This window comes from Carassius auratus, chromosome 47, assembly GCF_003368295.1.
Source record: "Carassius auratus strain Wakin chromosome 47, ASM336829v1, whole genome shotgun sequence".
In the NCBI taxonomy this organism is placed as follows: domain Eukaryota; kingdom Metazoa; phylum Chordata; class Actinopteri; order Cypriniformes; family Cyprinidae; genus Carassius; species Carassius auratus.
This window is the reverse complement of record NC_039289.1, coordinates 2,830,268-2,845,233: the sequence shown is the minus strand read 5'-3', so window position 1 is coordinate 2,845,233 and position 14,966 is coordinate 2,830,268. Positions and strand designations below refer to the sequence as shown.

Here is a 14,966-nt window from a genome sequence, read left to right as displayed (position 1 = left end):
TTTAAAATTAGTTAGTGATAGAAAAAGGAAATAGTGACTGGCTGCTTAACTTTTGATTATACATTCCTATAAAATTTAACCTAAAAGAATGATCTTGATCAAATAAACATAAGTTCAAGGCTTATTTAGTAAAGTTCCTGCATGAACTAAACCACCCTTGACCTGTAATTGTATAACAGGCTTTCGAGCATTCGTTTGCTCACCTGTACGCAAACATCAAGTGCAGCCAAACATATAGCTGTCGTGTATGGACTGTCTGCTTACACGGTTTATATACTGGAAAACAGTATGAAAAAGCTCCAGAAACCCATGCTGAGTCCACAGTTCAATTTGTTAACGACCTAACAGAAGCAGATGATGGAAAAATGTAGCAGAGTGACACAATAGATTGTTGTGCATTATACAATGACATTAATGCTATATCACAGTGCATCGAAATAACAATTCAGATTCAGATTAGTTTGTAATAAAGAACCATTTTTGTAGCATTTTCACCTAAAAGTATTCATGTAATCGGATAAAAATTGAAAGAATAAAAAGTTATACAGAAAATAATATTATAGATTAGATCATATAGATTATTATTATTATTTAGTTTTTATAATTATTTATTATTATATATATATACACGCACACACACACACACACACACACACACACACACACATATATATATATATATATATATATATATATATATATATATATATATATATATATATATATATAAACTGTAAATGTTATATTTAATTATATAGAATTTAAGGATTATAATAAAATACTAACTGTAATATATGGCATATACTCAAACAATTCACAACCATGCTCGTGGTGTTAAATACTTTTTTATTTCAAACTTTTCATCATTTAATAAGAAAAACCTGGAAATAAAATTAGTATTATATTATTAGTATTATTAATATTATATAATATACAGTATTTACTATTCTTCTTATTATTGTTGTTATGTGTACGAGTTGGTCAATCTGGTTGCTTTAGTTAAAGTTAACATTTTCAAATAACAATTGCGGTCCCGGACAGTGAGTGAAATTACATATTCAGATAAAATCGCATTTTTATCCAGTCATTGTTAAAAAACAAGCAAATAAAACTTGCTAGCTAGCGTTAGTGAAGCGGTCAGGGGAGTCTTTCTGCCCACACCTAAGATCCGCCCATAAAAAAATTAAGAAAAAGCTCTATGAAGCAGTGTGTGAAAATGTTTGAAATGATTTACCGTATTTTTCGGACTATAAGTCGCACCTGAGTATTAGTCGCATCGGTCCAAAAATACGTCATGATGACGGAAAAAACATAGATAAGTCGCACTGGACTATAAGTCGCATTTATTTAGAACCAAGCACCAAGAGATAACATTACCGTCTCCAGCCGCGAGAGGACGCTCTATGTCTTCAGTGTAGACTACAGGAGCACTGAGCAGCATAGAGCGCCCTCTGGCGGCTGTAGACGGTAATGTTATCTATTGGTTAATTTCTCTCGGTTAATTTCTCTCGGTTCATGTCAAATTAATTTTGATAAATAAGTCGCACCTGACTATAAGTAGCAGGACCAGCCAAACTATGAAAAAAAGTGCGACTTACAGTCCGGAAAATATGGTAAAAGTTTTTTCATCCTATTTGATATGCAAGTTAATGCTTTAAATAATCTATAATGGTGTATACTGTATAATCTCCCAGATATTTAACCACTTGGTTTAGAACTGGGATATCTGAAAATCCCGTGTCTTTGTTTCCCTGCAGAACCTCCAGGATGCATCTGTTGTTCGTGCTTCCCTTGGTGCTCGAGGTCCAGTCCATTTCCATGATCCACAACTTCACCTACGACTGCACCTGCCACCTGGAGCTCAAAATCGCCAACTGCACCAGCAGCAACTTCACCCACGTGCCCACCACGCTTCCACCCTTCACCGAACAACTGGACCTGTCCCTCAACCACCTGAGTGCCATCCATCCTCAAGCCTTCCACAGCGTACGAAGACTTCGCGTCCTGCTCCTGAACGACAACATGATCGCCATGCTAGCCGACGGAGTGTTCTCTCTTCTAGAAGGACTGCTGAGGTTGGACCTGAGCCGAAACCGAATCTCATTCCTGGGTGAAGGATTTTCACGGGGTCTCGGTTCCCTTCGAGATCTGTCACTGGCTGAGAACCGATTGGCCAGCTTGGACAGCAGTTGTTTCGTCCACTTTGACGCCCTCCAAAGACTCAACCTCAGCCATAATGCTATAGAGACCATCAAGACGAGGGCGTTTGGGTCCATGAGTACCCTACGCCAGCTCCAACTCAACTCGAACAATTTAACGGTTCTCAAAAATGGCATCTTTTCCATGTTACGAAACCTCGAAGTCGTGAATTTACATCACAACCAGATACACTACTTGGACGTCGGCGTGCTTTCGCCATTGACCAGTCTCGCTCTACTGGACCTCACCAACAACAACCTCTCCACGATTCAGTTCAAGACCTTCCTGAGTCTCAACACGTACAGCACTCACATAATGCTCCAAGGAAACCCGTGGGATTGCGACTGCGATCTGCAGCGAGTCTTCCAGAAGCTCTGTAACGTCAAGCGGCTGTTCCTGGATGACTACGACAACCTCACCTGCGTGAATTTGGACGAAAGTGACAGAAACTACACGATGAAAGAGGAGTTCTGCACTGCAGAGATGGTTACTGTCCTGGTCATCACCATGACGGTGGTCATCACTGTTGTGGCTGCCATCGTCATGGCGGAGAAGAAAAGGAAGAAAAAGAACAAAGAGAAGCATTGGACGGAAGTTGGCGAGTTGGCGTGTGCATCGCAAGACTGAACCAATGGCGATAGTGCAAGAAGGAACATTAATATTGCATGATATTGTATATATATTCAGGGTTTCTGAAGATAAACTTAAGACTTTTTAAGACAAAGTACAGAATACATCACAATACATGCTCTCTAAATATAAATGTCTTGTATTCGCAACACTTCAAAGTTTGGAAATATAATCTCGAAACAGACCTCGGTTGCTTTTTATTTCAATGTTATTTCATATTTCAATATTTCTGCTCCCAAACAATAGAATATAAAAATGACTTTTACTGTACCTTCTGGTCACGCTGCAAAAAAGGAATTCTCTTCGTCAATAATTTTGTCTTAAATCAATAAATATTTACTTGAGATGTGCAAAATGACATAAAATCGTTTCTATTCAAGTTTTTCAATTCAACTCAAGTTTGTTTTTATAGGACTTTTTACGATACAAATCATTGCAAAGCTTATTATGAAAAGTTGATCAAAAATTAATCATATATTTGTCAGTTTTAATGTCAGCCTAAAACAAATGGATAACAAGTTTCCAAACCCCATTGACTGAAGTTTGTTTTTGTTTTAAGAATAAATTGGCTTAATTTCGTTCAGTTTCTCAGAAAAACAAGACTTGTTGTGTTCAATTTGCATCTCAAGTAAATTAAAATGTTATGATATTTGTATTGAAAAATGTATGGCGATTTTTTATTTATTTAATTAATTATTTGCAGTGCATGCAAAATTTAATGTCTTGACTTTATGAATTTAAGACTTAACTTAAGGGCAAATTAAGACTTAAAAACCACAGAAACTCTGTTAAGTTCTTAATAATTGGTATAAAAAATTTAAAAAACAAATGTAAAAAATTTATTAAATATCATGGTGGATTCAAAGTCTAAAATGTTTCTTCCAAGTATGACTTAAATACAGAAAAAGGAATGAAAATGTCATAAAGAAACTTATTTGGGCCTATATATATTTATATGTTTTATGTATATTTATTTATATACACTGCTGTTCAAAAGTTTGGGATCAGTAAGATTTGTAATGTTTCTAGCGAAGTCTTTTATGCTCATCAGGGCTGCATTTATTTAAAATACAGAAAAAAATTTTTTTTACAAAAATAATGGTTTCTATTTTAATGTCCTTTAAAATATAATTTATAATTTATTTCTGTGATGCAAAGCTGATTTCCATCAGCCATTATTCTAGTAAAAAAGTATCACATGTTCCTTAAGAAATCATTAATATGATGATTTATTAATAGAATTATCAATGTTGGCAACAGTTGTGTTGGCAAAAAATTTTTTGGGAAACTGATACTTTTTTCGGGATTCTTTGATTAATAAAACTTTTTAAAAATTATTTAAAAATTATATTTTAAATAAATGCTCCTCTTTTTAACTTTTTATTCACCAAAGAATCCTAAAAAAGTATCACAGGTTCCAAAAAAAAAAAAATATATATATATATATATATATATATATATATATATATATATATATATATATATATATATATATATATATATATATTTGATAACAAAACAGCATATCAGAATGATTAAATTGGGAATAAATTGGATTTTAATGTATATTAAAATAGAAAAATCTTATTTAACATCATAATATTTCACAATATTTAATTTTTTCCCTGTGTTTTTGATCAAATAAATGCAGCCTTGATGAGCATATGAAACTCATTCTGATTCCAAACGTTTGATTGGTAGTGTATATGTATTAATAATTTAATTTATTTATTATCTTTATTCAACCGTTCTATTTAATCACATGAACTGACACGTGGCAGGAGATCTAATTCTGAAAATAAAATATCTCTGTGTATGTAGCCTTCACACGCATCACCCCACACAGTATACACGCACTTGTAATTAACAAACTTTCTGCGAAGAGAAATAGTTCCAAGATGAATGAACATGAAATGAATGCTGAAATGTTTAATGTTCACCATATATGTTGAAATGAACATTGAAGTCCTCCAAGTTTACACAAGATGGCAATAATTAGCTATTTTTGTGTGTTTGTGTAAGAAGAGAAACAGTGGACAGTTCTGTGGTGACTGGGGCAGAAGAGGTGAGGGGGGGCAAGTTCAGGAGTGAGTTCAGCTTCCTCCCTGATGGCAGCAGACTGAAGAAGTTGTGTGATGGGTGGCTGGGATCATCTGTGATGCAGAGGGCTTTACATGTGAAACGGGTTCAGTATATGTCCTGGAGGAATGGGAGAGAGACACCAATGATCTTCTCAGCTGCTCTCACTATGCGTTGCAGAGTCTTACGACAGGATGCGTTGCATGCGCCATACCACACAGTGATGCAGCTCGACAGGATGCTCTCGATGGTGCCTCTGTAGAAGGTGCACATGATGGGGGCTGGTGGTCTGGGTCTTCTCAGTTTGCGGAGGAAGTAGAGACGTTGCTGTGCTTTCTTGGTAGTGCTGCAGTGTTGTCGGTCCAGGAGAGGTCCTCCGTGATGTGCACACCCAGGAACTTAGTGCTGCTCACTCTCTCCACAGTTGCACTGTTAATGGTCAGAGGAGCATGCTGTGTGTGCACTCTCCTGAAGTCTACAGCAATCTCCTTCGTCTTCTCCACGTTCAGAGAGAGATTGTTGTCACTGCACCACCCGGCTGGGCGGCTCACCTCGCAACTGTAGTTGGTTTCATCTCTGTTGCTAATGAGACCCACCACAGTCGTGTCATCCGCAAACTTAATAAAGAGGTTGGAGTTGTGTGACTGTGTGCAGTCGTGGGTCAGCAGAGTGAAGAGGAGGAGGCTCAGCACACATCCTTGGGGGGCCCCAGTGTTCAGTGTGATGGTGCTGGATGTGTTGTTGCCGACCCGTACTGTCTGAGGTCTTCCAGTCAGAAAGTCTGAGCCAGTTGCACAGCGAAGTGTTGAGCCCCAGTTGGATCGGTGTGTAAATGAGCTGTTGAGGGATGATAGTGTTGAATGCTGAACTGAAATCTATAAACAGCATTCTGAAGTTCGAGTCTTTTTTGTCTTTTTTGTATGAGTGTTGAGTGGACGGCAGTTGCGATGGCTTAGTGCAAATAGCAGCTGGCAAAAAAAAAAAAACTAATATACATGCAAATTGATATAGCTTACACTTCAAAGGGCTATATGGTTTAATTGATTAAAGGTGTGTGCTGCAAGCTGCAAGTTCAAGAGTTGCGCTGCTTTGTTCACTGCGATTGCCGGGGAAATAAATATTCCTGATGTAAAGCGAAAGAATGAAGAGAGAATGAATTAGCATTTTTCAATAAGCCCTTCTGCTTTTTGTTTTAGTCCAAAGCCAACTGAACTTGAATGCATACTTGGATATTTATTCATTCATAAAATAAAACCAACTTGCCACTTTCCACAAAGCATGTTGCTCAGGGAGGGTGCGAAAGATGCGCATGTTTAACCATTTTATTTTCAACGAAGTGAAACGGTTTAACCTGAACAAAGAAGAGTTGGGGAACAGGTTGTTTTCGACTGTGCAAATCAACAGATACGCCCAACTGGGATGATGAAGCACAACAAAAATCATTTTAATAATGTTTGTTCATGTTATTGTTAATTAAAATAAATATATATCTGATGCACAATAATAATATTCAAGAGCCTTTCTTTCCCATTAGACCACCTTATTTTCACCTACTTAATATTCAAGTAACAAGCCCTCGCTGGATATCCTGCAACGTCAGCGCGTTGCTATTCAAAAGCCACGCCTTCGGCAAAAGAAGACCAAGCGAGCAACGTCATCACCTAATTAATTTTCATGAGGTAGACCCAAGTCGTTTTGTGAGCAGGTGAACGCTGGATTCTCGCCACCAAGCAACAAAAATGCCTCGACAATGCATCAAATAAGGGAGAAAATATCTGTTTAAACTGACAGAAAAGCCGGTAGACAAAAACACGGTCCAGTAAACAAACACTCACTGGATATGGAAGAAAATCAACTTCATCGAGGCGCGTCTGTTCCAAAGTAAGCGACTCACCTGAAACTATCGGGACGAACGTTACAGGTAAATACACAATGCCTGTTTTCATATAACATGCCTACTCGTATTCTACTGTAAATATAATGGTTATATGCTTAACATTTGCTTGATATGGACTTCTCTTCTCCATTTCCTGCATTTCTTGAATATAAGAAGTCTTTTGTGTCTCGTCTTCCTGTTTTAGTCGTATAGATTCTAGTAAGTAAAGTGTTTTTTTTATATATATCTAAAAGAAATTGCCGCATAAATATACAGGCTATCTTTATTAAATGGCATCTCAGTAAAGGAAGCGCTGATACTTCCGTAAAAGTAGGACAGTTTTAGACAGGCGCGCCATAAACTTTCATTACGTCATTTAGCAGTATAGCCTACATCATGGTTAGTGTTCACTTTTGTAAAGTAAAGTAGTACTCTGCACAGCATACAATCTTACTTACACTGCTAACTTTTTAAAATATAATATGTGAAATACTAACCAGTATGCTCCAATGGAAATTTAATATAGTGGTGCTACATTACTGTCACGTGACGTCATCACGTTATTGTTTTGGAAATGAACATGGTTATTTTGTCAACTGTAGTAGATCATCTGGGTATTCCAAGCATACATAACATTTGATATTGTGGATAGTATAGTAATAGTAAGAATAGAATTTAGTATATGCCAGACTTCACATGCAAAACAGTGTTAATATACGAGTTTTTAATGCCATAATTATCCTGTAAAGTGTTTTGATGTTATGTTTTCTATTTTTATTAAATTGTCAGTTCTCTGTTAAGATCTGTAACTCCCCCCACCCCCGTTTTTCAGTGCAATTATTTTGCTGTCAAAGTCATACTGAAATCAGAATTGACCCTTATGTACATATGTTTCCAGTCGAGCTGTATGAAGTTTTTAACACATGCTCAACAGTTCTATATTAACATTATCTTTAACCCAACTTTAGAAATATTAAGCACCCCAGCAAAGATGGCTGACGACCGTGTAGCCATCTTAACTGATGATGAAGAGGAGCTGAAGAGGAGACACCTCGAGCGTTTCGACCGTCTGTCACTTGAGATTCAATCAGATCAACCTTCGCAATCATCTGTGGACAATGTACCCGACGACACAGTACCAACTCCATCTACTCAACACGACATGAGCTGCTGTGAACGATTGTTCCTACGGGTCAACCGCCACTTGCTTGTGTCAAAAGTGTTTTATTTGTTCTTTTATGCTGCATATGGGTCGCTCCATCCACTTCTTGCTTTGTACTACAAGCAGCTGGGTATGAATCCCACCCAAAGTGGTCTCCTAGTGGGAATTCGTTATTTCATTGAGTTCTGCAGCGCTCCTTTTTGGGGCATCGTCGCAGATCGTTTCAAGAAAGGTAAAGCAGTCTTATTGTTCTCAATGTTATGCTGGGTCCTCTTCAATTCTGGGATTGGCATTGTGCAGCCAGCGGACATGAAGTGTAAAGAGGAGAACCTCCTGACGACCACAGCTATGGTACCGACTGTCCACACTACCACATCTAACGAGACATTCTACCTCAACACCAGTTCCATCCCGACCTCAAATCATATGAGACGCCGCAGGGATCTGATTAGACTCGAACCAGAATGGCGAACCATTCTTTCCTCCATTCAGTCTTCAGGCTACAACTCTGAACACAGATTCAAACGGGATTCCAACTCCAGTTTCACAGTGGCACCTGATGAATTCGCTAACACAACCCAATCTGACCAAACCACCACCACAAGGCCCGAGCCAAGCTCCTTCGACTCAACATCAGCCCCAAACACCACGTCTAGCAGCACTATTCAAAGTACTGCAACCAAACCGAACCAACCTCCTGAATACAACAAGGACCAGGTTCATGCCATTTTTCTGCTGATTCTGCTCGTCGTCATCATCGGCGAGTTTTTCAGCGCTCCTGCCATTACCATTGTGGATACAGTATGTAACCATTTTTTTTTTTTTCTTAAAATAAATTCAAGGCAGATCAGTTAGTAGAGTCCATTTCATAGGCCATGTATCTTGAAACCTCGAACCAAAGATTTGAATAAGCAGGACTCCATAAGAGAGATTAGACAATGCTTCCATTGAATTAAATGTTAGACAAGCTACAGTCCCATTTCCAATGTAAGACTACTGGCGTTGGTGCTTGAGCCAGTTCCCATTCTGGAAGCAAATCTATGTTCTTAGGCTTAGGGTAGCATTTGAACATAGCGTCAATCCTGGGAAAATTGGAATATTCATTATATGCCATATAAAATGTGGCCTTTATTCAGGGAAAACAGGTGCCTGAATGTAGGAATGACTGTTACATTATTGTTTAGCTTTCAAATCAGTGGTAACCCTGTCATGAGAGAGGTTGTTAGATCTTCCAGCACCAGTTCTAACTCCATTTTAGTAGAAAAAGAGGTTATTTGAGTCTAAAATGTATTTTATTTTTTTGGATTTAGGTGACGCTACAATATCTGGGTGCACACCGTGACCGCTATGGTCTCCAGCGCATGTGGGGATCTCTAGGCTGGGGTATAGCCATGCTCTGTGTCGGCATCTGGATCGATCACACTAGCACTAACCTTGTCATCGGCAACAATGAATGCTTCATGGAAAATTACAAGAACTACCACACTGCCTTCATTGTGTTTGGCGTATTAATGGGAATAGCTTTGATCGTCGCCACCCAGTTTAAGTTCGACGTTCAGCACCAAAACACGATTGAAGGAAACGAGGTTGGCAACCAGCAGCAAAACACCCAACCTAGCGGTTCCCATGGAATGGAGAGCTCCGAGACCCCAACAATTGTCCAAGTCGAGGAGTTCCACTTCTGGGACTTGATGCGACTGCTGTGTGGCGTACAGTACAGCACTGTGTTATTCGTGGCCTGGTTCATGGGCTTCGGCTATGGGTTTGTGTTCACTTTCCTTTACTGGCATTTACAGGATCTGACAGGAACCACAACGCTGTTTGGTGTCTGCTCTGTCCTGAGTCACGTGTCAGAGCTTGCTGCCTATTTTACCAGCCATAAATTCATCGAACTGGTGGGACACATCAGGTGAGGTTCCTGTGATTCCTTGTCGGCATGGTGGGGGGCTTTGAATGGTCTAGTTCGGTTCTGAATCTAGATTCACATCTGAATCTTGGTCCGGTTCAGTTCAGCTGTATTTTGCTTTGTTCAGTTATTCAGTTGACTTAAATACCATTTAACCTGTTAACCAGACCCCCATCATGAGACTCACAGCTGAAAGAGCTCTACCTAAATTAAAATTCCAACAGTTCCTTACTTATGTTTGTTACACACATAATTTTGTGTCTTTGGAAAGAAGACCATTTGGGCTTTAATTATCAATCAGAGTTGATAATGCTCAAAAATATTAAGTTATAGACAATTTATTTTTTTTACCACACTTAGTTTTTTTATTTGATATAAAAATACATGAAATAAGTCCTGGAGTAATCTTGAAAAGTAATGGGTTGAAATTTTCATGTCTCATGAGTTTCTATAAATTAGATTCCTGCAACCATTTTTCTGAGACTATGTCTAGTCACCCCCCCCCCCCCCACCCAAATATAAAAAATATTTACCATCTGTATTGAAGGCTTCTACAAACTATTTTAGTCATTAAGGAAATACACATTGCATAAAGTACAATGTTCAGTCTAAACAAATGTGTTTCCAAAAAGTAGGCACAAAAGTCAAGTTTCTTTAGAAGATTCTTCATATTGAACAATGTTTAAAGGTAGCATTGCCTGTGTATTCGGTATGGTTACTAGTTATTTACTCACTGCCCTAAATCAAAAAAGCCCACCCTGATGTAGATGCTACGTTTTGTTGCCATTGTTCTTGGTGTGTCAGGCTGTTAGCTTAGCCACATGCTAACATCAACTGTCAGTGTTTCAAGTCACATAAGGTTTTTTTCAGTTAGGATGCTACTTTTTGGAAAGTCGCTGCTTACGTATGCCGCCCAGGGGTTTAGAAACGAGCCATCATAGTAGTTTATTCCAGTCACAGGCTAGACTTGTCCAGGTAACCCACACTGTCTCACTGCACCATGTGACTCCAGCACATTTGATCCTGACCTTGAATCAGGGAGTCTTTGTGCGTGGCGCTGTCATGCGACTCTGTATGTCTGCACTGGGATCAGCGAGGCATTGTTTGGTTGAAAAGCCTGGTTCAAGAGTACAAAGCCTTTTTCTGTCAGCAGTGGCAGAAGTCCAGATAGCATTGCACAGCAGCTACAGTGTCCACTGTGTGGCTCCTTTTACAAAGATCATAACATTAATGCTCTTTGGTTTTCAAGTTGAATTATTTGTTTTAATTTACAGAGCACTATTTTGACTAAATGACTGACAGCAGAATGAATTCATAAGTCATCCTTCCTTGACTGGTTTACAGCTTCTTGTAAAAATTTAAAGAACTTCCTGTTCGACATTTCTATGTTTTATAGACTTATTTTTAAAAGATGACCTGCAGAAGCTGGAATGATCTTTGCGATATGACTATGCAACTTGGTTGCTTGTTTTACAGCACAGAGGAAGTTAATTTATTTAGTCATCATGAAACGCAGAGAGCAGTTCAGAGAAAACTTTTATTTTGCATAAAAATTGAAATGATTTGGGGGACCATTAACCATTATATTAGGGTCATTAATGTTTTTATGTATTGTAGCTAGAAAAAAAAGATTTTATATTAATGTATTATATTATTTATGTTTGTTTTGAATTAACAATGAATTAAAAATCATTCTTTAATATCAATTTTCTTTCAAATGTCAAAATCATTTTTTTCTCCTTTTATATTTAAAGGGGTGAAACATGAGTCTGACATGTTCTTGAGATGTTTCGTGATTCATGCATGTATTTTTTTTATTTTTTATAACTGCGTCTTGTGCTTTTTCTGTCAGAGTTTTGTACATCGGCCTGGCCTGCAACACAGCACGCTACCTCTATATCTCGTATCTGAAGAATGCCTGGACCGTGCTGCCCATGGAAGTGCTGCAAGGTATAATCCTGGGTTAAAGCATCGTGGTCTGTGTGTGCACAATACTAGAAACCATCAGATTCAGTCATAAAAGTACAGTGATGTGTGCAGAACAAAGAACGGCCAGGAAGTAAAGTCAGTTTGACGTTGTCAGTTCCCCCGCCCTTTCAAAACAATCAAGAAGAGAACAAGCATGTAGATTCATTTAAAGAGAGAATACCATCCACTCACTGGAATGAAGACCTGGAGCGAGTCGGTTTACATTCATTACAGACGTTCTCATCTGTTCAAAGACACGTGTCCGTATACTGTTATAGACTCGTTAGCTGCCTTCTCTCTATATATACTTGGAAGTCCAAGCTTAGACACATACATTATCATGTCATGAGACTCTCATTCTGACGGCACCCATTCACTGCAGAGAATCAGTTGGTGAGCAACCAAGTGATGTAAATCTAAACCGTTTCAATTCTGTTCTGATGAAGCAAACTTATCTACATTTTGGAAGGCCCGAGGGTGTGTCAAGTTTTCAGCAAATTGTATTTTTGGGTGAACTATTCCTCTAAGCCTTGTTATGCTGAATAATAAAGTTGTGTATCTGCGCAGGCATAACGCATGCGTCCGTGTGGGCGGCGTGTATCTCATATTTGAGCGCGGCTGTACCTCCGCCGCTACGGACATCCGCTCAGGGCATCCTGCAGGGTCTCCACCTCGGGCTGGGCAGGGGCTGTGGGGCGATGGCCGGCGGGGTATTTGTCAACTATTTTGGTATGAACAATACCCATTGTTTTTGTAATGATATGAGAAAATGAATCCCAGTGTGTGTATAAACAAGAGGCTGTCTTATTTTTCAGGTGCTGCCGAAACATTCAGGGGAATAGGAATGACCTCACTTGTTATTTTGCTCATCTTTTCTTTAATTATGTGCATCACTGGCCAGAATGAGAAAAAAGGTGAGCTACAAGATCTTGTACATTGCTTATTCATTTAAAATAAGATTTTGATTAGTTTGCGAGTTTTGTTTCTCTTTTCGGGTTTGAGTGGGGTTCATTTAGCTTTTTTTTGTCTATTCCGCTCAGTTCACTTCTGATTGATTTTGTTGTATTTTGGGTTTTTCAATTCAGTTGACTTTTTTATTGTTTTGTTATCTGTTAGTTTTTGCTCTTTTTGTTTAAGTTTGGTTCATGGTTTGTTGCGTTCATGATGTTTTTTGCCTTTTTTGCACTTTGTGTATTCAATACAAGTATATAATAGTGTAAGTATAATAAAATATACTCACATTTTCAGTAGTGTATTTAATTGTTTTCAAAATAGTAGCAGAATCTGCTGTGTTTTCCAAATAATGATAGGTTTTTTACATGACCTGTGTATCGTGAAATGTGCGCAAACAAACTAAAATGTTGTCTCCGATAAGTCCAATTAATTTTAATGCAGAAGTTGTTTTCTTTCAAATGATTTTCTGATTTGTTCTTGTTTTAAGTTGCCAGTTTAAAAGCGCCAATAATGGATAGTTTATTTAAACTATGAGAAGTATTTTCATTCACACATGAACAGAACGTAGAACAAGTCTCCTTCAATATAATGTTTTTTTTACCCCGCAGAGGACAAGATGCTAGCAGAGAACATTCCTATCGCGTCCAGTCCTGTTCCCATTGCTACTATTGACCTGGTTCAGAACACAACAGACGCGCCTGCACCCGCTCGACACGAACCCAAACTTCCGGCTCGGAAAACACGGCACCAGGAAGAGCAGGAGGATCTGAACAAACCAGCTTGGGTTCCCTCCGGCTCTCCGTGGGTTACAGTCGCTCTCCTCTTCTACCAAATCAGAGAGATGGTCATCATAGCAAAGACCCATGTTGAGATCCAGCGCCTTCAGGTAACGCAGAAGAAACTAAGAGGACGATGGTGATCAATAATATGAATGTGTATCTAAAGGTCTTCAAAATAGTGTTATGTTGTTGTTGTGTGTGTTTTCTCTCTCTTTTTCATGCATTCTGTGGCAGAAAGGTGAGAATACGTTGATTTAGTTCTGAAATATCTTGAAACCGCCACAAATCTACAGAGTATTTCAACAATTTCCGCCCTCATTTAACAACATTTGGCACAAAATATTCTAATGTGAATATTTTATCTAGAGAGTTGGTTGATTTTTCATTGTTCAGATGCTGATTAATTCAGGTAACTAAACGTTTCGTCTGATCACAAAGGTTTTGTCAGTTTGTGTAAATAGCTGGTGGGAAAATTCTTCAGTGTAGTTTACTTGTGTACTGAGCCATTATTTATTTTTTATTTTTTTCCAAAGACTATATAGTGTGTGTGTGTGTGTGTGTGTGTTTTTAGTGTATCAAATAAATGCAGTCTTGGTGAGCGTAAGAGACTTTCAAAAACAAAAAGAAAATCTTCCTAACCTCATACTTTTGAATGCTAGTAAACATGCTCCAATTTAACTAACTTAAGAAAAAAAGATGCATTTTTGTTTATAAAATATTCGGCATGCCTTTTGTGTCAAATAAGTTCACCAAATGAATTTTGGTGAAATATATGAAACTGCTCAATTAAACGGACTATTTTTCTAACTAGGGCACAGATGAGGTCCCCTCAGACTCTCGAGAAGGCGACCAATCACCTCCCATCTTTGGCGATGCTGCACGGCAAAAGAGCCCTCCCAGCGGGCTCCAGTCCCAGGAGGACCCCGGGGCCCCAAGCCCCACCGCACAGCTGGAATTCCCAACACAGGACCCACAGCCTGTATTACATCTGAACAGCTGATGGCACAAACCGTGTGTATTTTCTCTTCACACAGTGATTTTGTTTTCTTTTGTGAAGGGTTTTTATGAACTAAGTGAGAAAATACAAGGAAGAGAAAAGAACTTTACTGTATATGTGGCCTTTGTATGATTTTTAACTTATTTCCAGGTGTTTTGCACATTCTATAAATAAAGCCTGGAAGATTTTAAACTGTAACTTGTGCCTTTTTTTTTTACTTTCTTCGACCTGTAGAGGGCAGCGGTGCCTGGACGTTTTGCCAATTTACAATTGCACTTTATGAGTCCTATAATTGAGAATATATTCCTTCGGAAACACTAAGAGTGAATTTTAAAAAGGAAAAAGCGTATTAATTCCACTAACTAACGTTGACGTCATTGCGTTGTTGGGAATAACAGGGACATTCTTTATCACAC

At 38.4% G+C, this 14,966-nt stretch overlaps 2 protein-coding genes across 2 annotated transcripts in view; both read left to right on the top strand.

The window, feature by feature from the left end:
• LOC113064593 (chondroadherin-like protein) overlaps positions 1-2,961 on the top strand; it is a 3,422-nt gene extending 461 nt beyond the window's left edge. The window contains exon 2 of the mRNA XM_026235437.1: positions 1,758-2,961. Coding sequence (XP_026091222.1) covers positions 1,758-2,826 — 1,069 coding nt within the window. The 3' untranslated portion in view covers positions 2,827-2,961. The remainder of the gene's footprint in view (positions 1-1,757) is intronic.
• Positions 2,962-6,546: 3,585 nt separating this feature from the next.
• Positions 6,547-14,748, top strand: mfsd6a (major facilitator superfamily domain containing 6a). The gene is made up of 8 exons (XM_026235732.1): positions 6,547-6,829; positions 7,753-8,747; positions 9,257-9,855; positions 11,705-11,802; positions 12,388-12,549; positions 12,636-12,734; positions 13,383-13,660; positions 14,365-14,748. Exons 2-8 carry the CDS (start codon positions 7,776-7,778, stop codon positions 14,551-14,553), a joined length of 2,397 nt encoding a protein of 798 aa, XP_026091517.1. The 5' UTR covers positions 6,547-6,829; positions 7,753-7,775; the 3' UTR covers positions 14,554-14,748.
• The last annotated feature ends 218 nt before the right edge of the window (positions 14,749-14,966 follow it).